This window comes from Gopherus flavomarginatus, chromosome 8, assembly GCF_025201925.1.
Source record: "Gopherus flavomarginatus isolate rGopFla2 chromosome 8, rGopFla2.mat.asm, whole genome shotgun sequence".
NCBI lineage: Eukaryota > Metazoa > Chordata > Testudines > Testudinidae > Gopherus > Gopherus flavomarginatus.
In genome coordinates, this window is record NC_066624.1 from 55306524 (window position 1) to 55330765 (window position 24242).

The 24242-nt window shown below is 48.9% G+C and overlaps 1 protein-coding gene across 1 annotated transcript in view; it reads right to left on the reverse strand.

Annotated features, from left to right (window-relative positions):
* Window positions 1-1796: 1796 nt before the first annotated feature.
* LOC127057001 (protein eva-1 homolog C-like) overlaps window positions 1797-24242 on the reverse strand; it is a 65592-nt gene continuing 43146 nt past the window's right edge. The window contains exons 3-8 of the mRNA XM_050965561.1: window positions 13297-13420; window positions 12481-12633; window positions 11493-11636; window positions 8513-8584; window positions 5984-6073; window positions 1797-3743 (exon numbers count right to left, since the gene is read on the reverse strand). Coding sequence (XP_050821518.1) covers window positions 3355-3743; window positions 5984-6073; window positions 8513-8584; window positions 11493-11636; window positions 12481-12633; window positions 13297-13420 — 972 coding nt within the window. The 3' untranslated portion in view covers window positions 1797-3354. The remainder of the gene's footprint in view (window positions 3744-5983; window positions 6074-8512; window positions 8585-11492; window positions 11637-12480; window positions 12634-13296; window positions 13421-24242) is intronic.

Sequence of the window (24242 nt, forward strand, 5' to 3'; positions counted from 1 at the left end):
TCCGATGGTCCTGTGGGTCTGGTGGAGCTGCCGCAGGCGTGTCTGTGGGAGGTCCACCGGAGCTGTGGGACCAGCGGACCATCAGCAGCCACGCCTGCGGCAGCTCCACCAGAGCCGCCTGCTGCCCTCCTAGCAACTGGCAGAGCACCCCTCGCGGCATGCTGCCCCAAGCACACGCTTGGCGCGCTGTGGCCTGGAGCCGGCCCTGCCAGCAGGGCTGGCGCTTCCATTTAGGCGACTTAGGCGGTCGCCTAGGGCGCTAGGATTTAGGGGGGTGGCATTTTGCCACCCTCGGCAGCAATTTGGCGGCGGGGGTTCCTTCCGCACTCTAGGTCTTCGACGGCAATTCTGCGGCGGGTCTTTCACTCACTCCGGGACCACCAAGAAAGTGCCCCGAAGACTGGGAGCCGTGGAAGGTCCCCCCCCGCTGCAGAATTGCCGCCAATAACCGGGAGCGCGGAAGGACCCCCGCCTAGGGCGCCAAAACCCCTGGCACCGCTCCTGGTTCCCAGCCTACTGACAGTAGCCGCACTGGTGGCAGCTGTGAGCCCCAGGCCCTTTTAAATTGCCCAGGCGGGTTGCAGGGGTTTTAGGTGCATGCCCTGTAGCTACCCAGAGTCAGCGAGAACAGGGGGCAGCAGCAGTGCCAGTGCCTAGCACCACCCTGCAGAGCCCTGCCCTTTCCTGGGGCATCAGGGTGTTGGGAACATGGGGAGGGGAGGGAGCCTCTTGGCTGTGCCTAGAGATAGCCTTCTCCAATGCTCTCCCTTGGGGGCCACACTCCTGCGGGCTGGCCTGGGATCTCATGTCAGTGCCCGGAACTGATCTCACAGAGAGGTCTCTCCTTATACCGGGCCAGGCCCTGTTTGCATTAACATCCCCCTCTGCATTTAAATAGCACCAGCTAAATACAGGGCTGGCTCTAGCAATTTTGCCGCCCCAAGCACGGCGGTACGTCCAGAGCCGCAGGGCCAGCGGACCCTCCTCAGGCACACCTGAGCTGTCTGCCGCCCTCCAGGCAACCAGCAGAGCACCCCCCGCGGCGTGCCGCCCCAAGCACGCGCTTCGCGCGCTGTGGTCTGGAGCAGGCCCTGGCTAAATATTTCAGGCAGTTCTCAGAGGTGTTGAGACTGTGTCAATCTCCACTTCCCTGGGGAGTAGCGAGGGGCTGGCTTCTCCTTTAAAGAAGCACTTTGAAATGAGAACTGGGCTGCTCTAGTTTATCTGCATGTGAATTGCTGTGAATTAAGGCAATCAACTGGGGGCATTGGCCCTTTAGGTACTCACATCCCCCAAACCAAGGGAATCCCCCATTGCACTGCCTAGTTCCCACTCTCAGGCCTTGTAGGCGGTTCTGGATCAAGACCCCAAAGATTAGAGCAAAGGCCAGTAACGTTACACTGCTGCTTCAAAACTCATTCCCATACTAGATTACTGATTTTTTTCAGTGTGGAAAATTATGTGCACTATTTTACAGGTCGAATGACTGAATGACATAACCCCCCCACCAATGTCAGTCACTAAGTCCAGTAATTTTGTCAAGTGTTTGTCGTGCAACATGGTTGTACTGACCCCTGTTTGTTCCTAATGTGCTCAACCTTGCCTGGAGCACTGCTAATTCAAGCACTGGATCTTGCACAGCTCTGACCTCCTGCACCCATCTCTGTTCTAGTCCAGTGCCTCACACAACTCGGTCTGTCTTACTCATTCATTCCCGCCCCCCACCCTCATTTTTACTTGGCATATGCATCTGTATTGATTTTCCCATACACACCAAAAACCAGACTCTGATCTCCTTGGCTTTCTATCCACACAATGTTATCACATATCATTAAGGAACATTGACCATGAATTGTAATGTAAATTGACATAACTGTAATAAAAAACAGAAGACAGTTAGGAATCAGTGAAAAGGAGGATAATGGGGCCTTATAAATAGGCCTATAGACAAGAAATTAACAGTAATTGAGTATTAACAATTGAGTGCAACACAACCATGTGTAAGTAGAGCATTGAGTATAAACTGCATCATTAATTGGCTAAAATTAGCCACGTCACTAAGGCCTGGGCTACACTTGGGGGGGGAGGGGGGTTCAGACTAAGATACTTCGACTTCAGCTACGCTATTCGCTGGCCATCCTCACGGCTTACCTGGCCATCCTCATGACAGTGAGTCGACGGCCATGGTTCCCCCATCAACTCCGCTTACTCCTCCTGCTGAGGTGGAGTACAGGAATCGATTCAGGGATTGATTTATTGTGTCTAGATGAGACACAATAAATTGATCCCTGATACATCAAACACTACCCTCAGTATAGACATACCCCAAGAAATCAGACAAAACACTACGTAATGTACCAGTCTGATTCCTTGCTTGATATTGTTAAGATAGCGTTTCATAACTGGTTGGTTCACTGACCCTACAAACACCCAACTGTAATGACAATGCAAGGTTTCCACTTCTGAATTCTCCTTGGTAACCAAACCAGTGTAACTCCCAGTCAGAACTTTCAGTTGAAATGACAGACAATCCCATTCACTCCTGCCCTGCAGCACTCCCTGCTGTTTTAGACCAGGATCTCAGGGAAGACAGAAGGATTTTGAGATTTCAAAATTTGTTTTTTTCCTAAACTGAAGATCTCAAAGTTTTCTGCAAAGGAACGTTCCAAAAAATATTTTGTTTGGGGTCATCCAAAACATATTGTTTCAATTTTGACTTTTTTCATTTTGTATTATAAATATATTTTACTACAAAATGCAAAAAAATTGAAACTAAAAGTTGTTTCAAAACAAAAAAAATAAAAAAAGTTTCATTTGAAAATGTTGATATGGGTCATTTCAACATCGTTGGAATCCCTTTTCTTCCATGCATTTCTTCCTAAACAAAGTTCAGGCAGAATTCAACCCAAGTTTGCTAAACATTTTGCTTTCAACAGAACTGTATATTCTGATGGAATACGGTTATGTCTACATTTCTCCAATCAGCTCGTCTCTTGAACGGAGACTGCCAATTGTAACAAATGTGCTTTTGTTGTGTGTGATATAAATACTGATTATGGAATCTATGGTTTCTATAGCAGGAAAGTTATTACATGGTGTTCACAGAATATATATTAGTTTGCCTAGCTTTGTTTGAGTCATGACAAATCTCTATCAGGGATCAGACTGTTATCAACATACTCGTTGCAAGTGACCTAAGCCTGTTATGAGTTAGGGTCCCCAGAGATTAAAATTGTCTCCCTTCCCACCATGTCTCCACTCCATTATTTGGATCTGTAACTAGGAAGAGCTGCTTGCTGATGTGAAGCTGTGGAGTTGGCTCATTGCCCCGCCGGTGACCCTTGCTCCTCATCTTCATTTGGTAGCAGATTTGAGTTTGTGAATAGCGTAGGGGCTGGAATCTTTGAGCATCCAGATTTCCTCTCCGTCTTGGGCCCTGTGCTCAGCAGCACCCTCCAGGGCTGCGGTCAGCTCTGGGCTGAAGATGTTGTTGGATGCACGGTAGGTGCGGGTGAGGCGGCGGAATGAGGAGTCTGAGGAGCTGTCGTCGTTGTGGTTGTCCTCATCATGGTCATCCCGTAACTTGGCCCGGCTCAGCTCTGAGCTGTGCCCCAGTTTCGAGGCTTTTAAGACCTCCTTCATGTCCTGTATGAAAGCCATTTTGGGGCTGAAGATACAAAGCAGGAACACCAGGCCTCCGGAGACCCCACACAGAAAATAGAGGCCTACCTTCTCGGGGACACCTAAGGAGAGAAGTGCAAACACTTCAGAAGAGAATATGAATTACTCCTAAAGAACAACAGGAGTCATTTCCCATTGCAGTGAGCTACCAGTATCATAGCCCTACTGAACAAGCACGAGAGCAAGTGGAAAGAAGGGATGTAAAAGAACAAGGGCCCTCAATCCTCATTCTTCACAGTATAAGGGTCAGGAAGGAACTGCCCTGGTCCCCCACGATAACATATCATGGAATTAGGACAGTGTGACGTTCTTTACCTTGGGGAAGTGTCTTGTAACCCCCATATTCCTCATTTTTATATAATCATAATCTTACATATAAAGCATGCCTTGTAAGGTATCTGGGGAAAGGGTATGATTTGCTGAAAGTCATTTCTCTATCCATATATGTGTATCATTAATACATATGAAGTTATGAGAATTGTGTGGTATGGTTGTCACTAAGTTATGCTATAAGTTGGGCAATCAGACAGATATTAGCTCCCCAGAGGCAACAGCAAGGAAAGTAACCAACACCCAGGTAGCATGTAAAACAACCCATTAACAGCCATTATCCAGCAAGGGAACTACAATTCAGTGACTTACCTGCATGAGGCCACACCAGGGGAATTGCTCAACCTTGCCTGGAGACTCAGCAATGCCCCCAGACATGTCTGGACTTGTGTGTTCCTCAAGCACATGAGACTAAGGGTATAAAACAAAACATAGCAGGCCCATGCTGCTGGGCCTCTCTCTGCCCCAACCTATGCTGCAAGCAACAAAGACACTGACAAGAAGACTGAAGAGTCCAATAGAGGAGACTGGCCCAGATTTAAGGGACAAATCTGTATATTAAGGACTGCAATATCCAGTGGGGTCAGAAAAACTGCTTAATCTACATGTTGCCCAGTCTAATAGAGTTGAAAGTTTAGATTGCATGGCTATATTTTATTTTATTTTATTTTATTTTGGTAACTAACTCTGACTTTTTGCCTATCACTTAATATCACTTAAAATCTATCTTTTGTAATCAACAAATTTGTTTTACTGTTTATCTTTGCCAGTTAGTTTATATGAAGTGTATGGCAAATCTGCTCAGATTTTGCAAAGGCTGGTGTATATCCACTTTCCATTGATGAAGTGGTGAATCAATTATTAAATCTGCATTGCTCATCGTGAGCAGAGCAAGATGGTATATTTCCTGAAGTGCAAGTCTGGGAGCTGGGGGGATTGGGCTGGTGCTTTCCCTGTGTGATTCATGAGTAGCTCTAGGAGCATTCATGTAATATAGCTGGGTGTGGGGCTCCACATGCAGTTATTCCAAGTGATAATAGCACCTAGAGGGGTTTGCTGCTTGTCACTAGCAAAGCATTGTGAGAAACAGCCCAGGCTGGGAGAGAGTTAAGCAGTCCTATGGTCTCAGGCTGCAACCCAAGGATCCCATCACAGACAGTATAGGGTGTTACACCTTCCTCAGAAGCATCTGTCACTGGTCCCAGTAGGAGACAGGGTGCTGGGCTGGGAGATATTGCTTTATTCCAGCAGGATAAATTCTATGTTTCTCTGATTAGCACAATCAAAGATGGGTTTGACTCCTGGTAGGGTGGGGGCAAGGCAACTATTGTTGTATGTAAAGTAAATAAGGTTTTTAAAATGTTTAAGAAGCTTCATTTAAAATTAAATTAAAATCCAGAGCCCCCCAGACTGATGGCTAGGACCCAGGCAGTGTGAGTGCCACTGAAAATCAGCTTGTGTGCCGCCTTTGGCTACCCCTGAGCTAGAACAAAATCAGCTTGGGTCTGTCTACATGTGCTGCAGCTGCGTCCCTGATTGCAGTGTTCACACAGGCTAAAAGAAGGGGGCCAGGAAAGGCGTGGCCCTGGAGTTCCAACAAGTGGCCAACCAGACTGGCATCTTTGCTTCTCCCTAGAGTGAGTGAGGAATTCAGCAGGCATCACATTCATTAATGTCCTCTCTCAGCTAGACTTAGTACTGTCTCTTGCCTGAGGGAGAGAGAATTCAGTCCTGAGGTCATTCAGTCCTTGAGTCTCCATGACATTGCTCCACCTCTTCAATGACCAGTCTACACCAGAGAGGGATTGATGGGCATAAAGGGAGTTCACGGTGCTGTGGGCTCTTTGAAAAGTGCCCCCTAACATGCCCGTGTCTCCCAGCATGCTAAAGCAAGAGAGACATAGTGGAATGTGACTCTCTGCCTGCACCCTCTCCAGAGAGCACTGTGCACGCACTTAGAGAATTCACGTACCCCAGAGGTGGGCAAATGTTTTCAGAGAGCTAGTAAAAATCATCAGATCTTCACGGAGCCTGGACAGTGTTGGCCCACGGTACCAGCCACCTGCAGTGAACAAGGGGACATGATCTTACTGGCTAGGGTACAGGGACGAGGTGCTTCTCAATGCCCTCATCCATTCTGTGGACTAGAACCTTCACCTACTACCACACATCTGCCAATTTTCACTCCCATCCCTCCCTCCTGGGCTCTGCTCCTCCCAGGCACTCGACATGTTTCTCTTCCGTGAGCGTCACCATCCCATCCCTAAGTTCTTCCCATCCACTCTCAGCTCCTCCCATTGTCTGCGCTCCCACTCTTTGCTCTCTCCCTACCATCTCTCTCTCCTCCATGGCATGTTCCAAACCTTCTCTTCTAGCTTCTCCTAGTCTTCTGTTGCTCCTGGCCACTTCTCTCCCTCTCGAATCTGTTCTTCCCTTAACTTTTCCATACTCCACTCCCCTTTGCTATGTTCTGAGGCACCCCCTCCTCTGCGGGCCTCAGTGCTTCTCCTATCTGTCACTCTGCTCACTTCCCTGGCTTGTCTGTGCCCATCTGTCATCTCCCCTCTAGAGAACCTCATTTTGCCAGACCATTTGGCCACATTCTCTAGATCTCAATCCTGATTTTGCAACCTTAGTTTTCCTCATGAAAAAATGTTACAAAGCTAAGTGTGTGTGGAGGCAGTGGTGGGGAGGAGATCTCTTCCCAGTTCTTGCTAGCCTTCCATCTGCTACCTTTTCTCTAATTCATCTGCCACGGCACAAACTCCAAGTGCAACCTCACTGCCACTGCTACCACACAGAGTGCTATAAATCCACCAAAGAGACAGGCCTCACAGACAGGGTTGGCTCTAGGCACCAGCAAAGCAAGCAGGTGCTTGGGGCAGCCCATCTGCAGGGTCGGCAGCTGGCAGGGATTCAGCCTGGGAGCTGAGAACCAACAGGGGGCCCTGGGAGCTGTAGTCCACAAAGAGTGGAATAAAATAATAATAAAGGCACCTCAACTTTTCCTCATTTATGGAGGACAGTCTTATAATATGCATCCAGATATCCTCCAATCACATAAGCTGAAAATTGTTCCACTTTACTGCAGTTCTGTAACCATATGGGAACAATCCTGTTTGTGTTCTGTACACATCCAAAATTCCTGCTGAATGACCCACCCTGGGAGCAAGTTACCAGTGACCCAGGGCTGGGCCGGAAGGAGGGTGCAGGTGGCGGGGGGGGAGACCCCAGGGCTGGGGCAGCAGGGGGTGCAGGTGGAGGGGGCAGAGCCCAGGGCTGGGGCAGCAGGGGGTGGGGGGCACTGGTGCGGGGCAAGGGGGGAAGCCCAGAGCTGGGGCAGCATAGGGTGTGTGTGGGAGGAGAGCCCAGGATGGGTTGGTGGGAGGTCCAGAGCTGGGGTTGCAGGGGGTGCAGGTGGGTGGGGGAGCCCAGGGCTGGGGCGGCAGGGGATGTGGGTGGAGGGGGCAGATCCCAGGGCTGGGGAGGCAGAGGGTGTGTGGGTTGGGGGTCACTGGTGGAGGGAAGGGGGGAGCCCAGAGCTGGGGCAGCATGGGGTGTGTGTGGAGGAAGAGCCCAGGGCTGGGACGGCTGGGGGCGTGTGGGTTGGGGGGAGGCCCAGAGCTGGGGCAGCAGCAGGGTGCGGGGCAAAGCCCAGGGCTGGGGTGGGGGCAGCCAAAATTTTTTTGCTCAGGGCGGCAAAAAACCTAGAGCTGGCCCTGATTGCAGAGCAACTCCACTTCCCTTTCGCCACTGGCAAAATGTACCCTGCAGCATTGGGCTGGGATCCTAGCCCACACCCAGATAACTATGGGGACTGAAACCTGCCCTTAGTCAAGAAGGTGGAGTCCCCAGGAAGAGCTGGGGTCCATTGGGAGAGTGTGTGACACCCGGAAGAGAACAAACATGGTGAATGAATTTCCAGTGGAGAGGAGCCGCTACAGGGCAGAGCTGGGGTCTAGTGAGAGCATTGATGGAGCAGCATTAAGAAATCAAAGACTGAATGAGCCATACTAGTGAACAGCACTGCACTGAACTGCCTGCATAACCAGGCCGGGGAGCTCAAAGTAATTTCCCACACACAGGAGACACAGAGGCTGTGTGCGTATATAAGGGAATAGAGCCCTCCTTCTGTCAGCACATCTAGAATGTGCCCTCCTTCATCCAGCACATGAACTGGATCTCTGTGAGCCCTGTGACCATCAGCCTGGTCCATGGAGGTAAAAGGCCCTGATTTAGATTTCTGCTTCCCTTTCTCTGGACTCGGACTGCATTCCTCATGGAGGGTAGAAGTGCCTGGCTCAGGGACTTCCCCTCTTCACTGCGATGCAGGAGCCAGATTTTGGGCAAGCCTTCCAGCGCACAGCCTTAGAGAGAGGAGCTAGCCTGGCACATCGCACACATGCGGTCCCCAGCCAGCCAGGAAACCCCAACCTGACACTCAAACAAGAGCCTTCCTTAGCCTGCACAGCACAACCCCAAGGGAACAGCAAGTGTTTACCATGTGTGTAGTCGGAGAGCGAGAAGGGGTCTGGGGAATCCTGGCCCACCTCCTCAAACAGCTGCCTTGGCACTGAAATGAGAAAGGAGACAGCACTGAAAGGGCAGCTCATGAAGAACCCCTGGGATGGAGGTAGCAGCCAGGAATGGTGAGGAGACATGAAGGCTGCACAGGTACCTCAGGTGAGGAGTGTATGGATAGAGCAGGACCAACCCATCCCTGCCAGAAATTTACATTCAAAATATTTCCCTATGTCAAAGCAGTGGGTGAGGAGACAGCACAGGTGCCAGCCTCAGTCGGTCCAGGGGAATTCTGTGGGTCAAGGAGGGAGGGGCCAGGTTGGGTAAATAATGTCCTTGGCCTTGATCACTAAAGACATGAGTTCAGTGAGTCATGTGTCATCCTTGTCTGTAGTGGGCAGAGAGCAAACCCCGGGCTGGAACAGTAGGGAGGGGGGCTACTGGCAGGATGGAGGCGCATTGGTAGAGTTGTACAAAGGTCCCAGAGGGTGCTGCAAGTCAGGAGGCCAGTATGTAGTAGAGTCATGCAGGGCCAATGCAAGGATATTTAGCACCAACTTCCACCTTGCTCTTGCCTTCTCCATCCCCTCCCCCCGGACCATCGTGTATTATAAACATTCAAAATACTTTCAAAAATACACCCTTTTTAGTCACATATATTTCCTTCCTTCCTTCATTCTTTCATATCAAAATCTACTACATTTTATTCTACCTTTAGAATATCCAATTATTATTAATAAAATGTATAAAATTAGAATGGTGGATACTCCGTCATACAACAGCAACTGACAATATCAATATGACAAATTTCAACAACCTACACATGCATATTTGCGCAATAGTGAGTTTGGATCCCATGCCACTCCCAGGAGTCAGTAATGGGTCCCTGGGGAGACTAGTGGATCCAATCGGAGAGAAACCCCCATGTGGCTCTGGGGTAGGCCGGTGCCTAAACCAGGTACTTTGTCCAATGTCCCTTGACCCTTTTTGCTTGGTGCCAGGGAGTCCCACTTTTTTGACTTTTTTAACTCACTGGTGAGGGTTAGCAGTGCCAGACTGAGGCTGGCGCCAGGGGTGCAGTACAAACCAAGGCCGAGGTGCTGGACCTAGAGTCCTGCTGAGACTGCAGACCTGCTGAGACTGTAGTCCTGCGCTGGGTGGAGCGCAGCCTCCATGAGGAGAGCCCTCAAATGAATATCACTCTTCTGCATTCTCGGAAGAAAGCTTTTACAAATCCAACACTTGTCTTTCATGTGTGATTCCCCCAAGCACTTCAAGCAGCTGCTATGGGGGTCACTCAGAGACTCAGGCCTGTTGCAGGCATAATAGGGCTTAAAACCCAGATACTGGCAGGGGTTTGTAGAAATTTTGTAGAAATTTTGGTGGTGCCTAGAACCTGCCCCCCAAACTCTGCCCCTGACCTGCCTAAGGGTCTGGGAGGGAGTTTGGGTGGGGGGAGGAGGTCTGGCATGCAGGCTCTGGGTTGGGGCAGGAGATTGGGGTGCAGGCTCTGGGATGGAGTTTGGGTGGGGGAGGGGGTCTGGGGTGCAGCCTCTGGGAGGCAGTTTGGGTGTAGGTTCTGGGCTGGGACAAGGGGTGGGGTGCAGGAGGGGGTGAGGGGTGCAGGATCTGGAAGGAAGTTTGGGGGCAGAGGGGGTGTGTGGGAAGGGGGTGGGGGTGGAGGGGTGAGGACTGTGGGGTGGGGCTGGGGATGAGGGGTTTCAGGTGTGGGAGGAGGCTCAGGGCTGAGCAGAGGACTAGGGTGCGGGGGGATGAAGACTTCCCCCCAGCCCTCTCTTTGCTAGCAGCAGTGAGTTCTGGGGGAGGGGCCCCCCACTTTCCCCCCCAACCCCAGTAGCACACTCACCTTCACCACTGTCACTGCACTTGCTCCTAGCACCCCTCTCAGGTCCAGGAAGCCCCCTCGTCTCCCTGGTGGTGGGTGCTGCAGGGGGGCTGCCATCACATGTGCGCCTCCTCCCGTGCTGCTGCCCCTTACTGTAGCCTCACTGAGGGTGACCCTTGCCCAGTGTGGGGCAGGAGCAGTGACTGCAGGGGGAGAAGTGGGGAGGCTGTGCTGGTGGAGGGTCCCACCGGAAAAGGGAAGGGTCTGAGGGGGAAGGGCAAAGTAAGGGCAGCCTGTGCTGCCACTAGTAATTGAGGGGCACTAGGACCCTGTGTCAGCAGTTGATGCTGGGAGCAGAGCAGAACCGAGGCAGTGTGGAGCTGCAGGAGAGAGGCAGGGATGCTTCTGGGTGCCGGGGGACACTCAGGGGAAATGCAGGGGAGGGGGCAGAAGGCTGAAATGCTGTAAAAAATTGGGGGGTACCACTTTTTGGAGCTCCCAAATCTTGGCACCGTAGGCGACTGCCTAGTTTGCCTAGTGGTTGCACTGGCCCTGGAGCCATGGGGGGAGAGGCAGCTTGCATAGTACCTACCCATACCCTGGCTGGCTGGATGTTAATCTTGCTCTCATGTACCCTCAGATCCTTACGATTTGCTACTTACAGAGAAAGACAAAAATATTTCATCTAATGGGGAGCTTTGAGGATTCACTTTCTGTCTGTATCTGTGCATCCTGAAGCTTCTCATCTCCCCACTCCCCACCCACATGCACGTGGTTAAAGCTCCTTGCCACAAGAGGAGGACACAGAGCAACAGCTGCTCAGCATCTGTCCTGTTTCTCAGGGCCTCAGCTTTGTAGCTGTTTCTATAATTCTCAGCCTGCTGCTGACGGAATATACAAGCATCTCTCAAGGAGACACATGGCACCACTCTCATCTAAACTGACCCTTCCTGGCAGCCTCAACAGCTATGCTATTGGCTTGCTAGGCCGACAGGTGCCCTTAGTCCTCAAAATGCCCCCGCTCTCCAGGATCCATGTTGTACATGGTAAAGCACTTGCTTGAGTCCTTCCAGCCCCTCCACAGTGCAGTGTCAGGGTGACTGGGGACTCTTACCACATGTATAGGAGACCCTCAGCTGTTTCTTCACGCCAGGAAAGCAGGGGTCACCAAAGGTGGCCTTGTTAGCCAAGATGGTGCAGTTCTCCTTCCTGTGACACTTCCGAGAGACTCTCCTCAAGGCATCAGGAGCTAAGCACTCTGGAAACATAGACCAGGTGGTCATCAGGCTGTGGCCCCTGCATTCTCAGTAGCAGGGAGAAAAGCTTCTAGAAACCATGTAGCCCAAAGCCATACTTGGTTTGTAATATCCCATTCAAATGCACACATAGGAGGGTATATGAATGAGCCCATAGCAGTGACCTTATCAGGATCGCATGTCTCCCTGCCCACTGCGCAGGGAGCTGGCTGTGAAGGAAGGGTGTATGTATTGTGTCCATGTGGCTGATTATATGCATACTCCCTCAGCCCATATGGCAGCGAGCTGGCTGAGAGACTGCATACCCCAGTGCCCATGCAGCAATGAGCTGGCTGTGTGTGAGTACAGTGCTGTGCCTGGGTGGCAGTCACCTATCCCCAGCAATATGGGGTCTTGATTGGGAGCGTGTATGTCTTGATGCCCACACAGCAGTGATATGGCTGTGCCCAATGTAAGGTCTCTGACAGAGTAATGACTTATTAAGAACATAAGAACGGCCATACTAGGTCAGACCAATGGTCCTTCTAGCCCAGTATCCTGTCTTCCAACAGTGGACAATGCCATGTGCTTCATAGGGAATGAACAGAACAGGGCAGTTAGCGAGTGATCCATCCCCTGTCCATGCCTAGCTTCCAAACAAAGCCTAGGGATACCCAAAACATGGGGTTGCATCCCTGCCCATCTTGGCTAATAGCCATTGATGGACCTATCCTCCAGGAACTTATCTAGTTCTTTTTTTACCCAATTACACTTTTGGCCTCCACAACATCCCCTGGCAATGAGTTCCAGATTCTTCAATGTGAAAGGGGCCCCTCCATATTTCTAGTTCACAGCTTGCCAACATACCTGCATTAAGTCCAGTCCTGTTCGCAGAGTCACACTCTGGTTTGCCACGCATGGATCTGCCGTAGCTTGCGGAGTAAATTGCTAGGACGGATTTAGCCCTGCACTGCAGCCTCAGGTTGTCATTCTCACACACGGTCTTAATGCGATGGTTAGCTGGGAAACATTACACAGTATTCTGTTGCATCATTAACAGCTAGGCCTTTACCATTTCGAAAGTCAGAAAGCAAATTTGATGCAGCCCTCTCCGAAGTGGCAGCTCTGAGCTCCTCCCATTTGGCCTAAAAGCATCCCTTCCCAATCAGTGCATAAAACACCTAACAAGAAGAAACCAAGAGACTGAGCAATTCCCTTCACAGTTCTCTCTGCAACCAGCTGGTGAATGCACTAGCTATTTGTTAGCATTTGTTTAAATGATTTGGCAGATATTTTTCATCCTATGGGATTTTGGAAACTGTTTGCTTTGACTATTTATCTGTGTCATCTAAATCACATGGCATAGTTTAGGCTCCTTAATAGAGACCATTGTCTTCCTGTGTGATTGCACAGCACATTGTCCAATAGGGCCTGATCTGGACTGAGGCCTTGGAATGCTACTGCACAACAAGCAAAAAAATTATGATCTCCCTCTCTCTCCAGGAGAAGGATGATCTGTTCAGGACACAGGTGGGGTTAATTGACAATGGATTGACGAAGAGAATGAATCCCCTTTTTGCCTCTGGTACATTTATAGTGCTGACTGCACAAATAGTCTATGGAAAAAACAGAAAGGATGCTTAACACCCTCCTTTGCACTTTAAAGCCATTCGCAGAGCTCACCTGGTCTGCACTTGTATGAAACTATCAGGTATTTGTGTGTCCCGGGACACGGGTCCGGCCCGAACACTGGGCTATGCACAGAGAACTGGCACCAGCGCTGGTCCTGGCACTCATCCAGAAGTTTCTGTGGAGGGGTGGGGGCAGAAGGGGAAACAGATATGAAATTAACATTAGAAATCCTGAGGTCACATTGGCATCCCATCAAACACCTCTATAATAACAGAGCCAGGCAAAGTGCAGGTAGCCCTGTTAACAGTGACCTGCTGCTGCTACTCCCAAGCTCTAGGTTGCTAGCAAAGCATCAGACTGCAACAACCACGCAAGTGCTGACTTCTGTAGCTGACCATTTCCTCCATAGGAACCTTTCAAACCATTTTAAAAACTGCCAAGCCAGCAATCTCCTCTTGAATCTATTAAAGAGAAAACCCTATGCTGAAATATCACTCTAGTTCAAAAGTTCCCACTGACTCCCCTCCATTTTTGGGCGGTTTAATATATTGTCCTGGTGGCCGCCACATTTGAAATAGGCCAGCCTGACTTCTCTCTGTCTTCACTTCATCTCAGGATGTACAGCCACATCTCCTGGGAATGACACAAATCATGGTGTTTACAACCTTCCCATATGTAAGCAGAGTCAGGATAAGCTCTACCCTGACACCTGGTGGAAAGAATTTCAGAGAGTGTATTTGCATAGGCACGCCTACCCTATCCCAGACTGCCGAGCTGTGGGACTGCTTGGTGACAAATGACTCACCCTCAGTTGGGTGGTACTTGCTAGACAAGGGACATGGGTTCCAAAACCCAGTGAATTGAGAGAGGCTGGGGACAGGTATCTGTGCCTGGTGGTGCAGTCTCCTTGTGGCGCCAGAAGCACCAGTTCTACCCCCTCCTCTCTCTGCTGTGGAATGTCAGAGTTGATTTTTTTTATTCCCTCAAGAATCTAAATACAGGTTATTGAGCTGAACTTTGGGCTAATGGTGCACTAGCACTGGGGCTCCCCTGCTAAGAGTTGAAATCACTAAAGAGCTGAGAGCACTGAGTACTGTGCTAACTAGTGGGGGAGCCTGAAGCTATACTGTGGAACAGAGCAGCTGGTGGAGTGGAGCAGTTGTGGGGACAGCTGGAGCGGATCACGGGACAGCTAGTGGCAGCAGAGCGGCTGGCAGAGCGGAGTAGCTGTGGGACGGGTGGAGTGGCCCACAGAGCGAGCGGAGCTGAGCAGTTTGCAGAGAGAACTGGAGCAGCTCATGGAGCAGAGCAGCTGGTGGAGCGGAGCAGTTTCTGAGGACGGCTGGAGGAGCAGAGTGGAGTGGCTGATAAAGCAGAGCAGTTCGTGGAGAAGGCGGAAGCAGAACCCACGGAGAGGCAGGGCAGTTGGACCCGGACCACATAAGGTGCCCCTTTCTACCCAGGCTGGGGGGAGGGACCTCTACAGATAAACTCTCGAACTCTGGGGTGGCATTGACCAGAGACTTTTGGGTTGTTGGACTTTGGGGTGATTGGACTTAAAACCCTAAGGGGAAAAAGGACAGTGCCAAACGTACTTGGAGGTGGGTTTTTGTTTATGGTTTGTGTTATAACCCTGTTTGTGGTGTTTCTCCAATGGGATGCCGCATTGATTCCTTCCTTTATTAAAAAGATTTTGCTACACTCAGACTCTGTGCTTGTGAGAGGGGAAGTATTGCCTCCTAGAGGCGCCCAGGGGGGTGTGGTATGTGAGTGTCCCAGGTCACTGGGTGGGGGCTCGAGCCGGTTATGCATTGTGTTACTGAAATGGAACCCCTGGATACTGAACCCGGCCCTTGTTGCTGCCAACTCAGAGGGGCAGAAGGGTTACGCATATTTGTATCATTAGCCCTCCTCCTTAGTTTAGCTCTTTGAACCTTTCCTCAAATCTCCTTCCACTTCTCTCCCTGCCCCTTCTTTGGCATTACTATGATTTGTGATGCTCAGGGTTAGTCATACTGCCCTGTGATGGGCAGTGTGATCACAGACCTTTGCATAAAGCTAAACCAAGGGAGACACACATGACACCCAATGCACACAGGGGTAAAGAGTGGTGTGGTCCTGACTGACAAGGTCACTTCTAAGAAATCCTGCAGGCCCAGTCTGGTTTCAGGGCCCTCTACTGAGCACAGAGCTCCTGTCCCCAACACTGCTGCTCCCTGCTAAATTCTGAGCCTGTCATTGATCCAGGAAGGGCCAGCCCAGCCACTCTCACAGCAGGAAGAAGATGTAAAGAGACAGGAAACTATTTTTAATGTACTTAACTCCAGGTGGCCTCCTTGGCTGCTCTCTTGCTAGGCCTCTCCCTCCACTGTGCGTCTATTCTCCCGGTGATCCCTATCTAAGGATGCCCTTCCTCTTCACACCACCACCTGACAGTATGGCTTTGGCCATGGGGTAGGAGCAGACAGTTGCAATCCCTATCTGTAAAGTGGACTAGACCTGTTATCACCCCTAGATCTCTTTTAGGATTACTGCTTCCAGACTTCACTCTCCCATTGAGTATCTACCCTTCAGATCATCTTTCCACAGAGATACTGGCCTGGATTATTCCAAATTTAATCTAATCTGGTTATTTTCTGTCCATATAGTAAAACCGTTGGACAAGGTCTCACCTGGAATACTGCATACACCTCTAGTCACCCCTAGAGGGATAGCACAGTGGTTTGAGCATTGGCCTGCTAAACCCAGGGTTGTGAGCTCAGCCCTTGAGGGGGCCATTTAAGGATTGGGGGTAAAAGTCTATCGGGGGTTGGACTAGATGGCTGCCCGAGGTCCCTTCTAACTTTGATACTCTATGATTCAGGAAAGATACCTTCAAACTAGAATCAGTGCTGAGAAGGACTACAAGGATGATCAGGGGAAGGAAGGGCTGATTTCATGCAAGGAGGCTGGAAGAGCTGTACTAAACCAACATGGGGAGCTGGCTGTGCTCTATTAAACCCATCACAAGCAAAACACCAGCAAGGGAGGAAAGCTATAGAAGCAAAAGGACAATGGTGGGCCAAGGACAAATGGGAATTGTCATTGCTATGAAGGGAACAGCTCTCCTGTGTACAATACTATAAAATCCCTCATGGCCAGAGTCACCAAAATCCTTTTACCTGTAAAGGGTTAAGAAGCTCAGGAAACCTGTCTGACACCTGACCCAAAGGACCAATAAGGGGACAAGATACTTTCAAATCTTGGTGGGGGGAAGTCTTTTGTTTGTGCTCTTTGTTTTGGGGGTTGTTCGCTCTTGGGACTAAGAGGGAACAGACATCAATCCAGGCTCTCCAAATCTTTCTGAACCAGTCTCTCATATTTCAAACTCGTAAGTAACAGCCAGGCAAGGCGTGTTAGTCTTAATTTTGTTTTCTCAACTTGTAAATGTTCGTTTTTGCTGGGAGGATTTTACCTCTGTTTGCTGTAACTTTGAACCTAAGTCTAGAGGGGGTTCCTCTGGGCTATATGAATCTGATTACTCTGTAAAGTATTTTCCATCCTGATTTTACAGAGATGTTTTTTACCTTTCTTTCTTTAATTAAAAGCTTTCTTTTTAAGAACCTGATTGGTTTTTCCTTGTTTTAAGATCCAAGGGGACTGGATCTGGACTCACCAGGAATTGGTCAGGGAAAGGAGGGGAGATGGTTAAATTATCCTTGTGCTAAGATCCAAGGGTTGGATTGGTGTTCACCAGGAACTTGGTGAAAAATCCTCTCAAGGCTACCCAGGGAGGGGAAAGTTTTGGGGGGAAAGAGGGTGTTCCAGACACTGAGGAATCTGGATGGTGGCAGTGAACCCAGATCTAAGATGGTAGTTAAGTTAGAAGTGTTTATGCAGGTCCCCACATCTTTACCCTAAAGTTCAGAGTAGGGGAGGAACCTTGACAGGAATAAACTATCCATGAATAAATCTAGGTTGGAAATTGGAAGAAGGCTTCTAACCATCACAGGAGGGAGGTTCTGGAAGAGCCTCCCAACAGAAGCAGTGGGGGCAGCAACCAAACTGGGATTAAGAAGGTTTTTGATAAATTTATGGCTGGATTACATGGTAGGAGTTACCAGCAACAGCAAGGGACCCAGGAGCTCCCTTCCAGTCCTGCTTCATTGATCCAGTCCTTTCGGACTATTTCTCTGCCCTCACATTCACAGTGTTATTATACCAATAGCCTCTACCCTCCAGAGGTCATTAGGGTTTGGTTAAATAAAAGTAGAACTGCTCTCTATAGAGCCAGCTGTGTGCACACCAATGTTTACAATACCTGAGGCTTCTTTGCCTTATTCCCCCTGTTGCAATTCTCCACCAAAATGTTATACCAATAGAATAAAAACCAGCAGGATCTTATTAAGAGGGATAAGTCAAAGATGCCACATTCATTGTAAATATAATAATAAAGCAAAAGATAAAAGTAAACAACGTTATTTGACTCCTTATTCCTATTACTACTTATTCCTTATACACACACATGTATATTCTGTGATGGGGCAAGGCCAGATGGCTACAGTAAAGTACTGAGGAACAGGTATGTTAGCCCCAGGCTAAAGAAATCCCTAGTACCATGGTAACCAAATGGCAGTTGCTCCAGGTTAATCAAGGCACCTGGGGCCAATTAAGATCTTTCTAGAAGGCAGTGGAGATAGCTACATTGATTAGAACACCTGCAGCCAATCAAAGCAGGCTAATCATGGCACCTGGGTTTAAAAAGGAGCTCACTCCAGTCAGCCAGAGGAGAGGAAGTGTATGTGAGGAGCTGGGAGCAAGAGGCGCAAGGAGCTGAGATTGAGAGGGTGTGCTACTGAAGGATTGAAGAATTATCAGACAATCAAGCATTATCAGACACCAGGAGGAAGTTCCTGTGGTGAGGATAAAGAAGGTGTTTGGAGGAGGCCATGGGGAAGTAGCCTAGGGAGTTGTAGCTGTCATGCAGCTGTTATAGGAGGCACTATAGACAGCTGCAATCCACAGGGCCCTGGGATGGAACCTGGAGAAGAGGGCAGGCCCGGGTTCCCCCCAAACCTCGCAACTCCTGATCAGATACAGGAGGAGTTGACCCAGACTGTGGGTTCCACCAGAGGGGAAGATCACTGAGGTGAGCAAATCCGCCAATAAGTGCAGGACCCACCAAGGTAAAGGAGGAACTTTGTCACAATTCATTCACACAATCATTCATTCAAGTTCTGTATAAGTGTTATAGTTACCAGCCTAGAAGTTGCTCATGCCAAGTTACTGGCCAGGTATCTTGGTCATGAGGATGGAGCCGAGTCTGTGTCAGATGCACCTGATGCTCCTGGAGGTTGGCAGCAGAACCAGAGACTCCAAGTCCTCAGTCTTTAGAGTCCATTCTTATAGGAATTAATTCCTATGTTAGCCTATGGGAGCTGTTTCATCCTGCTGTTGCTGACTCAATCAGCAGATGGCACATTCCTGGTGGCTCCACACTCTCCAAAGTTTGTGTTTCTCATCCTTCCAGGTGTTGGAGTGGATCCCAGTTTATTCTCCGGAGGTTGCCTTATGGTCCACTTGACACTTTCGTCGGCCGCTGGATACTCCCTTTCTAGGCTGGCACCTCCCCAACCATTCATGTACATCAAGCATTCAACAACATACATTCCATATCTTAACCATATTTTAATTTACTGTCTCCACCACTTTCGGAGTGTGCGCTAATTCATTTGAGACTCCCAGCCCTTTAATCACAGAGGGTTGGGGTCTGTTCCTAGGAGCCGTTGCTGTTACAATGAAGTGAAAGTCACTTAACGTCTTATAGCGTTTGTTTACATTGTATCAATTACAGCTTAAGGCTCACAGCATGGGTGGTAGCATAGTGTTCACTTCAAGAATTCTGTATTAACACTTACAGATCCTCATGTACAGTGTGGGGTTAGTACTGAACTTAGCCATGAAACCACAGCCGAAAGGCACATGTGCAGGAAAAGAGGCTTTAGAGTTTCAGACACTCCAAAATTTATAAGAGTTGCTGTTTCACTTCTGGGCCATATCTGACTCTCTGTGTCTCTTCTACTGCAGTGCCCATGCAGACTCTTTCAGGTGTCCATTGTTTCTAAAACCAGTGCTGGCAAGAGCCTACACTATATATGACAATAGAAAAGTGCCACATGAAATACAAGGCCTCTGACAGGACTCCACTTGTCTGAGGGCTGGGTTTCCAATCAGGTCATTCTGATCTGGTGTTATATTTGCCCTGCATCTTTCAAAGCAGACTCCACTGGTTTCAGCGTGACCCCACACACCAAGACAAGGCATTTGCCAAAGCCTGGTCTTTATGACTAGCCCAAAAAGCAGGCAGCCTGTGAGATCCAGGATGCTTACTAGAGGTGATGAGATGCAAAGGTAGACTAGGCAATGAGAGTGGTTAGCTACTGCCCTGCCTGCAGGGAATACATCACATCTCTCTATGTGTGACAGAGGCATATATATCTATCATTCTCTATAGAGATAGAAAGATAGTCATGTACCTTTATTTGCTATTTTTTTCACTGTCTCTGATACTATGGGATAGTATTAAAATGGAAAAAAGTCAATGGTTATGAAGGAGATTAGAGAGATACAAAGGCAGATAGTAAACAGTCAGGATGAAAGTTTTAGAGTTCATTTAAATATCTGAAAGCTAAGAAATAAAAATGGTGACATAAGATGACAAAGCGCCAGGTTTAATTTTTAAAACAAATTTTACTTAACATTTTCTACTGATACCCAGGCAAATTTCCGTCTATGCAGAGCCCTTCCCTTCACCTTCAGTGGTGACACTGAATACACGATGTCAAGTAACACACAGACTGAAACAATGTTAATAGCAGCTTTTGCCTTTTGGCTCCGCTCTCCCGGCTGGAGCCCCGCAGCCCCACTCACCAGGCCAAGGGTGGCAAGTCCCGCAACCCTGTAGCCTCGCTCTCCTGGCAGGATTCCCGCAACCCCACAGTCGCGCTCCTCCGTCCGAGAGCGGCAAGTTCCGCAGTCCCTCTCCCCCGGCCAGAGCTCCGCAACCCAGCGGCCCCCTCTCTCAGCCGGATCCCTGCAACCCGGCGGTCTCGCTCCCCAGGTCGAGCGTGGCAAGTCCCGTGGCCCTGCTACCCCGGCCAGAGCCCCGCACCTCCATCCTTTGGCTGGAGCCCCACAACCCCGCGGCCCTGGACTCCGGCCCGAGAGTGGCAAGTGCGGCTGCACCACTCCCGCGGCCCCGCTACCACCACCGGAGCGCGGAAGTCCAAAGTGCCGCCCAGAGAGTACATGCCCCACGAATCGGGCTCCACCCTGGCTAAAGCTGGCCCTACGAGGGCCTCATATCTGATCCAGTCTGCCAGTCTCTAAATTCCTGTATTTGTCCTTCTCATGGAAAGAGAACTGAAAGATCATTATAATGGTCTCCCAATTACCGTCATAGTTTTTTCTTTGCCGTGGGAAAGACAGTCTGCTTGGGCTTGTTGCATGTCAGTTAAGCAGCCACAGAATTTCTACAACAGCACTTACAGGGCCGGTTTAGCCAGTACGAGGCCTGTCATAGTATAATTCCCAAATCTGGACCTCAGCCTCCAGGATATGGGTACTAGCATAAAGTCATCTAAGCTTAATTACCAGCTTAGATTCTGTAGCACTGCCACCAATCAGGAATTTCTAGGGCCTGATACCCTCTGGTCCCCCCAAAACCTTCCCTGGGGACCCCAAGACCCAGATTCCTTGAGTCTCACAACAAAGGGGAATAAGCCATTTCCCTTCCCCACTCCTTTCTTACACTAGGTTACACTAGGTTACACTAGGAGACCACCATGATTCAAATCCTTGAATCACCACTTCCTCTCCCTTCTTCCCCGGAGAGAGAGACACAGATAAACGCCGAGAGCAGGTTTTTCTTACCTCCTCCCTTTCCTTTCTCCCACCAATTCCCTGGTGAGTACAGACTCCCTTCCCTGGAGTCTTACAAAAGATAACCAAAAAAAATCAATTAGATTCTAAAAAAAAAGAGGAAAACTTTAAAGAAGGAAAAACATAAAACTGTCTCTGTAATCAAGATGGTAAATATATAGGGTTTTTCTAGCTTATAGACAATAGAAAGAAGCTTTCTCCAGCAGAAACACAATTTAAGCTACTTCCAGCAAGTAAACATATGCAAATAAGAAAAACAAATTAAAAGACTATAACCGCCTTTTTTCTTATTCACAATTCTGAATAGATAAGAGACTGTAGCAGGGAGATTGGCAGAAACCTGGTTGCACCTCTAGTCCCGTCCAGGACCCAGAGAGAACAAAGCCAAACCCAAAACCCACAAACAAAGGCTTTCCTCCACACGAGATTTGAAAATATCTTGTCTCCTGATTGGTCCTCTGGTCAGGTGTTGCAAGTCACTGTTTGTTAACCCTTTACAGGTGAAAGAGACATTAACCCTTAGCTATCTGTTTATGACACGCCCCCTAAATCACAGACAGTGGGGAACCTCACTGGCGGTGATTTCTTCCTAGAACTTTAGAATAAACAGATTAATACAACACATGCACCTTTACATATACTACTAAGTATGTAAACTACAAGACTTTCTACATTTCAAGGACAAATTTCAACCGGTGGATTCTGGGAAACTTTCACGAGAGAGTGCATCAGCTACTTTGTTAGAAGTTCCTGAAATGTGTTGAATTTCAAAATCAAAATCTTGGAGAGCAAAACTTTTAACCTTTTTATTACCAATCTTGGCACAAAAAGCGGGAATGTGCTAATAAAGTTCGCGGATGACACGAAGCTGGGGGGTATTGCTAACACGGAGAAGGACTGGGATATCATACAGGAAGATCTGGACGACCTTGTAAACTGGAGTAATAGTAATAGGATGAAATTTAATAGTGAAAAGTGCAAGGTCATGCACTTAGAGATTAATAATAAGAACTTTAGATATAGATTGGGGACACATCAGTTGGAAGCAACAGAGGAGGAGAAGGACCTTGGGGTATTGGTAGATCACAGGATGGCTATGATCTGCCAATGTGATATGGCCATTAAAAAAGCTAATGCGGTTTTAGGATGCATTAGGCGAGGTATTTCCAGCAAAGATAAGGAGGTGTTAGTACCGTTATATAAGGCGCTGATGAGACCTCATCTGGAATACTGTGTGCAGTTCTGGTCTCCCATGTTTAAGAAGGATGAATTCAAACTGGAACAGGTTCAGAGACAGCCTACTAGGATGATCCGAGGAATGGAAAACCTGTCATATGAACGGAGACTCAAAGAGATTGGCTTGTTTAGTCTAGCCAAAAGAAGGCTGAGGGGGGATATGCTTGCTCTTTATAAATATATCAGAGGGATTACTATTAGGGAGGGAGAGGAATTATTTAAGCTTAGGAGCAATGTAGACACAAGAATGAATGGGTATAAACTGGACACTAGGAAGTTTAGACTTGAAATTAGACGAAGGTTTCTAACCATTAGAGGAGTGAAGTTCTGGAACAGCCTTCCAAGGGGAGTAGTGGGGGCAAAAGACATATCTGGCTTTAAGATTAAGCTTGATAAGTTTATGGAAGGGATGGTATGATGGGAGAACCTAATTTTGGCAATTTATCTTTGATTATCGCCAGATAAGTATGCTCAGTGGTTGGTGATGGGATGTTGGATGGGATGGGATCTGAGTTACTGCAGAGAATTCTTTCCTGAGTGCTGGCTGGTGAGTCTTGCCCACATGCTCAGGGTTTAGCTGATCGCCATATTTGGGGTCGGGAAGGAATTTTCCTCCAGGGCAGATTGGCAGAGGCCCTGGAGGTTTTTCGCCTTCCCCTGCAGCATGGGGCACGGGCCACTTGCTGGTGGATTCTCTGCAGCTTGAGGTCTTCAGACTACAATTTGAAGACTTCAATAACTCAGGCATAGGTTAGGGGTTTGTTATAGAAGTGGATGGGTAGGGTACTGTGGCCTGCTTTGTGCAGGGGTTTGGACTAGATGATCACATTGGTCCCTTCTGACCCTAGAATCTATGAATCTATAAACTCCATTGAAGCAGTTTTTTGTTGTTCCCCCTGGCAGTATGAAGCCACTTTAGCGCAGCATGGTCGGTTTGTAGCTGGAACCGCCGTCCCCAAACGTATGGGCGTAGCTTTTCCAGGGCGTACACAATGGCGTAGCATTCCTTTTCACTGACTGACTAGTGACTTTCCCTCTCAGACAGTTTCTTGCTGAGAAACACGACAGGATGGAAGTTGTGATCCGGTCCTTCCTGCATGAGAACTGCTCCTATACCACGCTCAGATGCATCTGTGGTTACTAGGAATGGTCTGTCAAAGTCCGGGGCCCTTAGCACAGGGTCAGACATGAGCGTCGCCTTAATCTGCGTAAAGGCCTTTTGACACTCATTAGTTCACTTGACTGCATTCGGCTGGGTCTTTTTGGTCAGGTCGGTCAGTGGGGCAGCGATTTGGCTGTAGTGTGGTACAAATCGCCTGTAATACCCGGCCAAGCCTAAGAAGGATTGGACCTGTTTCTTGGACGTTGGGACAGGCCACTTTAGGATAGCATCCACCTTGGCCTGTAGGGGGTTTATGGTTCCTCGACCCACCTGGTGTCCCAAGTAAGTCACTCTGTTTTGGCCTATTTGACACTTTTTGGCCTTAACAGTTAGTCCGGCCAGCCTGATGCGCTCAAAGACCTTTTCCAGGTGTTCTAGGTGTTCGGGCCAGGAGTCAGAAAAGATAGCCACATCATCGAGGTAGGCAACTGCATATTCACCCAGTCCTGCTAGTAGACCATCAACCAGCCTCTGGAACGTGGCAGGTGCATTTCGCAGCCCGAAAGGAAGTACATTCAATTCATACACTCCCGCATGGGTGATGAATGCTGACCTTTCCTTGGCAGGTTCATCTAGCAGTACTTGCCAGTACCCCTTGTTTAAGTTTATTGTAGATATGAATTGGGCACGTCCCAACTTCTCCAATAGCTCATCGGTGCATGGCATTGGATAGTTGTCT